This window comes from Mustelus asterias, chromosome 10, assembly GCF_964213995.1.
Source record: "Mustelus asterias chromosome 10, sMusAst1.hap1.1, whole genome shotgun sequence".
Lineage (NCBI taxonomy): Eukaryota > Metazoa > Chordata > Chondrichthyes > Carcharhiniformes > Triakidae > Mustelus > Mustelus asterias.
Genome location: NC_135810.1, coordinates 66,646,270 through 66,655,752, shown reverse-complemented (window position 1 = coordinate 66,655,752; position 9,483 = coordinate 66,646,270). Strand labels below are relative to the sequence as shown.

The 9,483-nt window shown below is 40.2% G+C and overlaps 1 protein-coding gene across 1 annotated transcript in view; it reads left to right on the top strand.

Moving 5' to 3' along the window:
- Positions 1-1,380: 1,380 nt before the first annotated feature.
- LOC144499451 (coiled-coil domain-containing protein 81-like) overlaps positions 1,381-9,483 on the top strand; it is a 91,021-nt gene continuing 82,918 nt past the window's right edge. The window contains exons 1-5 of the mRNA XM_078221437.1: positions 1,381-1,484; positions 1,743-1,804; positions 2,169-2,322; positions 3,633-3,889; positions 4,544-4,629. Coding sequence (XP_078077563.1) covers positions 1,406-1,484; positions 1,743-1,804; positions 2,169-2,322; positions 3,633-3,889; positions 4,544-4,629 — 638 coding nt within the window. The 5' untranslated portion in view covers positions 1,381-1,405. The remainder of the gene's footprint in view (positions 1,485-1,742; positions 1,805-2,168; positions 2,323-3,632; positions 3,890-4,543; positions 4,630-9,483) is intronic.

Sequence of the window (9,483 nt, the reverse complement as noted above, 5' to 3'; positions counted from 1 at the left end):
AAAGTATAAAAGAAGTGATGCTGCAACCCATACAAGGCATTAGTGAGACTGCACCTGGAGTACTGTATACAGTTTGGTCCTCTTATTTGAGGAAGGATGTAGTGGCCTTGGAGGCAGTTCAGAGAAAGTTCACTAGATTGATTCCAGAGATGAGGGGCTTGTCTTATGAAGAGAGATTGAACAGTTTAGGCCCCCGCTCTCTGGAATTTAGAAGAATGAGAGATCTAATTGATGTATACAAGAATATAAAAGGTATTGATGAAGTAGATGTAGAACAGATGCTTCCTCTTGTGGGGTAATCTAGAACAAGAGGTTATAGTTTTAGGATAAGGGGTAGCAGATTAAAACAGATGAGGAGAAACTACTTCTCTCAAAGGGTCATGAATGTGTGGAATTCATTACCCCAGCAATGGTGGATGCTAGGACATAGAATAAATTTGAGATGATACGCAGATTTTTAATTAGTAATGGTTTGAAGGATTATGGAGAATGGACAGAAAATTGGAATTGAGTTCGAGCCAAGATTGGCCATGATTGTATTGAATGATGGAACAGTTTTCAGGGGCTGAATTGCCTACTCCTGCTGCTTAGCTCTTCTGTTCTAATGCCAAGGTGGTAGATATAGGCAGTTTTAATAATGGCACGAATATGGGATTGAAAGCTCTTTTCTTGGGTTAAATGTGGTTGAAAGCTCTAGCCTAGGTTAAATTGTCTCGTCAATGGTGCGAAACAGATCAGTTCAGCACCAGGCACTGCAGAAAACAACTTGGAAGAAAATAACGAGGGCGTCAAAGTTAATCAATCTTCTCACCGTGGAGTACCCGCCTTACTCGCTCACCATGCATGACCTGATTGGGTGCCTGTTCACTTCCTATTATGTGTAGATGCCTGCGTTGGACTGGGGTAAACACAGTAAGAAGCCTAACAACACCAGGTAGAAGTCCAACAGGTTTATTTGGCTGCACAAGCCACAAGCTTTTGGAGTGTGCTGCTCCTTCGTCGTGGGAGATCTGCCACTCCACCTGACCAAGGAGCAGCGCTCCGAAAGCTTGTGGCTTGTGCTGCCAAATAAACCTGTTGGAATTCAACCTGGCGTTGTTAGACTTCTTACTGCACATCCCGTTAGTCAGTGCTGCGAGGACGGACGTGTGGGAGCAGCAATGGTGTTGCCGGGAGCTGCGCGGGCTCGGGCTGGTGGTTCCGGAGCGCGGGAAAACATTCCACGCGGCCGCACGAGAAAGAGTTCCGCCGCCCGGCGGTCTCACGTGACCAGGTGACGTCACACTAGGTAACCGAGCCGGGGTGAAAGGTCAGCCGTCGCGTCTTAGCAACAGCGCTGCTTGGGGGGGGGGACTGGGAGAAGGCAGGGGCCTCCTGGGGGCAAGATCAGCCCAATAAAGCAGCAATGTTGGATACCATACAGTACGCGATCGTGGAAATCGGTAGAAACTGCTTCCTAACTCTCTCCAACCTTTCGGATGACGGTAAAGATCTGCTCAATGTCACATTTCCATGACATTTCCTCGCTCCTTTTTTACTGACAGTTTGAGGAAACCTTTAATTGTTGCCTTTGAAACGAATTAATTTTCTTGACTGGAGTGAGTTCCACATAATCGGATTTTCTTAATTAATGCTCGTAATATTATGAGTCGAGCGATCTCCCCCAGCAGAAACTTCAGCTGTCTTTTTACTTATGGGTTTGCCTTACTGGTTACTTCACCCCGATTTGTTTCCTCTTTTAGACATTGTGAACATTTGGGCAAACGTTTCTGCTTTCGTGGATCGCCACATGTCTGTCCAGAAGGTAAAGAGCTTCCTGCGCCTTGGAAATCCAGGCATTGAATTCTCGGAGTAAAAGTCTCTAATGAAAGGGGAGCAAATTGCATCTTTGAAATGGGGAAGTATTATGTTTTCGTTACTAGTCAGGATAATTAGTACGGAAAACTGATAGTACTTCCGTTTCTATTTCGCTCCCAATTCTTATTTTTATTTTTTGTTAAAGTAACATTTGTAGATAGATCCATCAGCTGAAAGTTATAGCAATGCGCAAATAACATGTTCAAAATCAGTAAAGCTATGTAACTTTAACAATAGATGAAAAATGAATCAGCGATCAGTAACAAAAATATATTTAAGATTACACATTTGTTTTGTGTCATGTATTCCAGGGAGTACATATCTCTGGATTGGGGACTTTTACATTTTCACAGCAAAGATTGGATGTCGGACGTAGATTAATTTTAATTCAGAGGCCGGTATTTGTGATGTCTGAAAAATTCGTGCAGATCCATGGATTATCATACACAAAACAACACGTATCTGGTAATGTTATCTTACCGCGTCAGTGATTAAATATCTGCCAAATAATATATATAATTGAATTGCATATTCATGAATAAGGAATGGTTAGTGACACAGCATAATTAATGCCGACGTTTTAAAAATATCAAATGAAAATACATTTTATCTAGGGAACCAATAGAGCGAAAAATACGATTTTGTTAACACACCACGGTACATTTACTAGTTTTGTACTAGTTTGCATTTTAAAAAGACGTAATTCAAACATCCCACGCTACATTCATGATCATGCAGTAACATAAAGTTCCAGTGGGAGTCAGCATAATCTTTTGCAATGAACTTTCAGAAGTAACCTGTTTCAAGAATACCGCCCTTAATTCAAGACCTTTTCGTGGCAGGACATACTGCGTTGTTCAAAAAAAAAGCCATTGTTTAACATGAACTTTAATTCAAATAAATTAATTTCCTTCATTCAGCACCGCCTTGAAGTAACATTTCATACAATTACAACAATAACTACTTAGAAAAAGTAATCAATCGGCAGTAAAGCACTTTGGGATGAACCGAGGTTCTGAAAGGTGAAAGATAAATTCACACTGATAGGGGAGATCGATATTAGGGGCCATTAGTATCAGAGCATCATTGATAAATCTAATTACGAAGTCAGGAGAATTGTTTTTGTCCAGAGTGGTTAGAATGTACAGATGCATTTTAAGAGGAACCGAAATAAACACCAGATAGAAATGAATGGAAAGGTTATGCTGATAGGGTTAGGTGAAGGTGTGTGAAACATGGTTTGTGTGGACTATAAACACTGGCCTGGAAGAGTTGGGCCGAATGGCTTGTCCTGTGCCGTAATTGTGTAATTTTATAAATTTTAATCAAGTTGTAAAAGTGTTAAAAACAACTTCAGAATGATTTTTAATATTTACTAAGTTATAATGAGGTCCAGCCAAAGCATCCAGCATGTTCATAGATCAAACTTGTTTTCAAATGATGATTCAGCAAATGCCTGTTGCAGTATTATCCTGTTACCAAGTATGTTGATTGTGTATATATATATATAAAGATGGGCAAAATTCATGTTGAGAGAATCATCGAATCCCTACAATGCAGAAGGAGGCCATTCGGCCCATTGAGCCTGCATCGATCACAATCCCACCCAGACCCTATCACCATAACCCTACTTATTTACCTTACTAACCCCCTGACACTAAGGGGCAATTTAGCATGGTCAATCAACCAGAGGTTACAGAATATCATAGAAATCCACTGATGAATTCCTTTATTACCTAATCTTCATACAAGTTTTATCATTTCTTTTTCTGTAGGTGACATACCTATTGTTGAATTAAATTTTACATTCCTGGCTCTGGAGAGCCCTTATGATCGGGATACGGTTGAAGGATGTGTCAAAGAGACTCTGCAGATCATGTATCGTTATATTGCCAATAACCGTAATGTGCATTTCACATTCAAAGATATTGGTGTGCTAACTATACGAAATAACAAGATCAAGATGAAGTTTTATAGAGACTTTCTTAATGCAATGGATGGTAGTGGAAGTTTAGTGAGAGCACTTTCAAATGTAAGTATATTAAATATTTTGGAAAAGCAAATTACATTAAAGGAGGACTAAGTGACTATTTTACCAATTTGAGTTGCTCTGATGTGAAATGAAGTGTTCTACAAGAAAAGGAGGAGAATGCTGGTATTCGGAAGAGAAGGATGGTGAATTCAGGGAGTGCAGGGCAATGCTGGATATGGTGCAGGATCAAATTGCCATTCAAATTAATAGTAAAAAAAGATGTTTGATGAATTGCATATGTATTAGCTCAATTGGCACTGAGCATTTTAGAGTATACCAGTCCAGACAATGGAGCATATTCTATATGCCATCTTATTGACCATTTTTCATGAGCTAAAGAAACAGAATAGAGTCCATTCCTATTAATTAAAATTGCTTAACTTAAAAGTGTTGAGTAGTTTAAAATATTAATGTAAAACAAAGATTTTGAATTAACACCAGTGTACTGAAAAGGCATTACTTCCCACTTTACACAAAAAAGTTAATATGTATTGAGAAAGCACGAAGTATCATATTCTTTGAAACTTGTTCAGAAAGAAATAACAAATGAACAACATTGGATACATGAGTTGGTCATTACTTGTGATAATGGGTTGATTAATTTGATATCTATAACTTGTTCCACAATTAATACACATTTTCCTCTCCTAACAGAGACCCGGGACTGCAGACTCAATAAAGTCAGTCAAAGATGTGATTTCAGTTCGACCTGCTACAACCAATTCTGTACAGTTTCCCAGGTATGAATCCTTGCATCTATCTAAAATTGATTTTTGGGAAGAAGAGAAAGTAAGTATAAAGCCAATGTTCTGACTTGAGTGCTTCATTAATTTTACTAAAGAATGGCCAGAAAGCAGATGATTCAATGTAAACAGAAAATATAATGATAATATATTCTGGAGAGATGTTTCCACGCAAAACTGAAGGATTACTGCATTGTCGGAGATGCTGCCTTTTAGATGAAATAATAAATTGAAGCCCTGTCTTTCTTTAAGAGATAGGGTAAAAAAGCCTTGTTAATGTCCCTTTTTCAACCAATATCACCAAAAGTACATTATCTGATCATTGATTCCTTTGTTTGCTGTCTTTTGGGCTCACGTTCACCATTCCAATCAAAGGGGATTCCAGCAACTGACTGTTAAGCTATCAAGGATTCAAATCTGTACTTGCCAGTTGACCTTTCTTCTGGGTGGTGGTGGATAAGGAAACATTCTTTTTATGGTTAAATTGACTCCAGCTTGGTGGTACACCCAATGAAAGATCAGAATTGAGCCAATCTTGATGGAAAGACTTGATAATCTGACACGTGTCATGCAGATTAGTAATATTCTAGGGTGCTGTTGATGGGTTTTGTTATTTGTTAATGGAATCTGGGCTTTTTTGGCCGGGCCAGCATTTATTGCCCATCCGTAATTGCTAGATGGCTAGTTGGGCCATTTCAAAGGTTTTTTTAACAGTCAATCACATTGCTGTGGGTCTGGAGTCACATGTAAGCCAGACCAAGAAGTATGGCACTTCCTTCCCTAAAGGACATTAGTGAACCAGATGAGTTTTTATGACAATCCGCAATGGTTTCCTGGTCATCATTAGGCTTTTAATTCCAGATTTTTAAATTGAAATTTCATCAGCTGCTGTGGTGGAATTCACACTTGAGTCCCCAGTGCATTACCCTGTGTGTTATAAATTTAAGTGTTTGCATAATTGCTCTAAAAGCTGGTCACATGATTTGATGGTGACATAATTGGGGTGTTTCACAGGTTCCTGCTTTAGTTTCATTTTCTACTCTGTATAGGCAACAGCTTCTACAATAAATCTGTTGTTGTTATTTTGAATTTGTGTGTGCGAACCACATCTTTTCTTTTCGTTTAAAACTCACAACCCCATAGTTAGGACATTACACTGGATCCCTGGATTATAAGTCTAGTGACAATATCACTGTGCCACCGGCTCTCTATCTGGTTTGTCAACAGGATTCTTATCACCTACAGCTGAGATTGTTTTCTCTTAGCTCCAGACTATCCTGTAAGGCAAATATAGATGTTCTTGAGCTGGATAAGTAGTGAGAAACTGCAGTTCTAAAGGAAGAAGGTAATTTTGGCTTTGGTTGGTAGTGTAAAAGAGTGATATTGATTTAACCATCCATTTTTCTCAATTTTCTTTTCTACTGACAACATTAGTAGTATAACACAATCATCCAAAGTCAAAACTGCCTCTATAAGCTCTCAACAATCACGTATTTGAGAGAGTTTCTTAAGCCTCTAACCCTGATTTTAATTTCTTTTTGATCCAGATTACCAGCTGAAACCACCTGATCTTCAAATAATGTTGAGAGTTTATTTGATGCCCTAAAAATGTAGTTGAACATTTTGGGGGCGATTTTCCTCAACAGGTGGGAAAACGGGAGATTTTCCCACCCATTTTTGGGCATACTTAGTCAGATGAATTTCCTCTACTCTTTGCCTCAGAGTCTGCTGGGGGATTCATGCCGGTAAGGGGGGTTGCAGGGCCCAATCCCGCCCAAGAGGCCAGCATCAGCGCACTGAGCAGGCCACTATGCATGCACTGGTCTCCCAGTGCCCGGTTATGGGGACCACCTTTAGTCCCTGCTGGTGGGAACCTCCCCACAGAGGCAGAAATTTTAGTGAGCCTGGACGATTAAGTCCTGGGCTCGCTAAAGAGATAGTAATCATTATTACCATATGTTAATCATCCTCACGCCATTTACTCCCTCAATGCTGCGCTGCATTGTCTTCTGAGGTATGTACTCAAATCCTGTAGTCGGGGGTTGGGGTTGGGGACTTTCTAAATAATTTTGATACGTATTGCAAATTTTGGCTCTAATTTGCCCTTTGCTTTTGAATTCCGGAGGCCCATACTTTTCTGTCAACTGAAATCTGCCACGTTGTCATAACATTGTCATAAGTCTTGCTAAAATCCATGTAGCCAACATCAAACATGCTACCCCATCACCCTTATTTGTTACCTCCTCAAAAAACTCAAATCTGGTTAGTCAGGCATGACCAAAAGAGAAAATGCTGGAAAATCCCAGTAGTCTGGCAGCATCTGTAAGGAGAGAAAAGAGCTGACGTTTCGAGTCCAGTTGACCCTTTGTCAAAGTTTTGACAAAGCATTTTCTCTTTTGATTTCAGATTCCAGCATCTGCAGTAATTTGCTTTTAGTCAGGCATGACCTTCCCTTAACATACCCATGCTAACTGTCATTGGCTAATTTGTACTTTTCTAAATCACAATTTATTTGTTCACTACCAAGGCTACACTGACTTGTCAGTAACTACTTGGTTTATCCTTTCCTCTTTTTTCAAAAACTTAAAATGTCAGTAGTCCTCCAGTCTTCTGGCCAAAGAGTAGCCAAAGAGTATTGAAAAATGATGGTCAGAACTTTTGCTATTTTCTTTCTTGCTTCTCTAAGCAGCCGAGGATATATTTCACCCAGGCCTGGCAATTTATCAACTTTCAAAGATACTAATAGTTCCTCCTTTTTTATCCTATTCTCTATCCTTTCTGGAAACCAGGAACATTGAGTGGCCATTCCTACTTTTCTTTAAGCTATATTTTAATAATAGCTGTGAGATCATATTCCAAGTGTTTATCTGTGCCCTCGGCTCATCTGTCTCAACACTGGACTCCTTGCATTATCATTAATCACCGAACAACTCATTTGGTATTGATTTTCCAGTTCTTGTTTTCTCTGCCTTGCTTCCAGACAAGCTCATTTTCTGTTTTTTATTTCTAGCTTTGACTCTCTTCCTTCTGAAACTACTCTAGCTCTTAGAGGTCCAACTCCCCAGAAATGATGTAAATGCCCCACAAATCTAAAACCCTCCATCCTGCACACATTCATCTGAATTACTCTCCTGTTTCTGTACTTGTTATCACTTGTGGCACCTGGAATAATCCAACGATTACTATTTTTGAAGTCCTACTCTTTAATTTCTTTCTAAGATCCTTAAAATAGGTTTACACAGCCTTGTGTTTTATTCAACTACAATACTGGTACAAATATAGACCACAATCCCAGCTCTTCATCCTCCCTCCTCAAAATGCTCTGCAGCTACTCAATTATATCTTGATGCCAGCACCCAGGGAGACAACATACAATTCTGGTGTTGCGTCGGTTATAAGAGAAGCAGCTACCTATCCCCTAACTACTAAATTCCCTTTCATTATTCCTTTCCTGATCTTCTTACCATATAGTTTAGCCACTACACATGCTGTGTTCTTGTCTTTATTCCCCAGAGAAACCATCATTTTCACTGCTACTCAGAGTGCAAAATACACTCAGGACTTCTGCACTACCTGCCTGGTCTTCATTGTCTGTTTGGCAGTCACCCATTCCATCTCTTTTTCCACACTCTTAAGCTGTGGGATGACTACCTCTTGAAACATACTATCACTGTCAATTCCAGTCTCATAAGTGCACTAAAGTGACTCCAACTCCCCTATAGCTCTGAAAACAAGAGGTCAAGCTCCTCCAACAGATAACCCTTCCAGCCCATGTGCTTGTCTAGGACATGAGAAATGTTGTGGAGTTCCCACATGGAATAGAATGTGGACTGAAGTGCCCTGCCATATCTTAGTTTATTTGACTACTGTGTAAAATTACCAAAAATAAACATAAGACATGTTCTTTACCATATATATATTTAATCAACCAAGAAGTGTTTCATTTTACTAGTAAAAATGTGGAGAACCAAAATAAAGAGTACAATTCTAAAGGGCTGCAGGAGCAATGGGACCTTGATGTAAATGTGCATAAAGCATTGAAGGTGGCAGGACAGATTGAATGGATGATTAATAAAGCATATAATATCCTTGGCTTTATTAATAGGAGCGTAGGGCAGAATTTTATGCAGCCCAGGCGGATGCATGCCTAATCCAGAAGTGCGTGAAATTGCGTGTGAAGATGTTGGGGCGCGCATCCCAACATCATCGTCCATTCGTGCAATATTTCGGTTAGCGGGTGTGCCACTGATCTGTGCCTGCACCCACTGGAGCCATTTGAGAGGGTTAATTCTTCAATTGACTGGAAAATTACATTGCCTGTGTGATTTGTAGGTCAACACACTGGCAATGTGGGTAGGTGGCCAATTTGTTTTTGTTGTTTTCTCATCCAAGGACGGGATATAAGGGGGCGAGAGCAAAGGCAGGCTGAGTTGTTCAGAGTTTTTGGGATTTCAGTGAGGGTTTGGTTTGAAACATTTTGAGCATCTTCTGTGCATTCTTTGGAGGATTCAGTATCTAGCCTGGAACTTTCAGGACATTGCTGTCCTCTGACATTGGAGATTTGCTTCCCTCTTGTACCTTCTGTGTACAAGTCAGCCCAATTTGCATTCTCTGCAGATAGGTATAGTGTACTCAGCAAGGAGCACCTCCTCTGAGGAGGACAGGGACAAAGAGTAAGGAGTCTAGGCATCACCTCAGAGCAGAAGCCAGGCTCAAGGTGCTCAGGGCCAGCAGGGAGGACAAGGGGAACATTCCCGTAGAAGATGCCACGGGCCAGAGGCTTTGCTGCAACTGCACAGTTCCCTGCATTGAGGGTGCCATTGATTTCACCCATGTGGTCATCAATGTGCT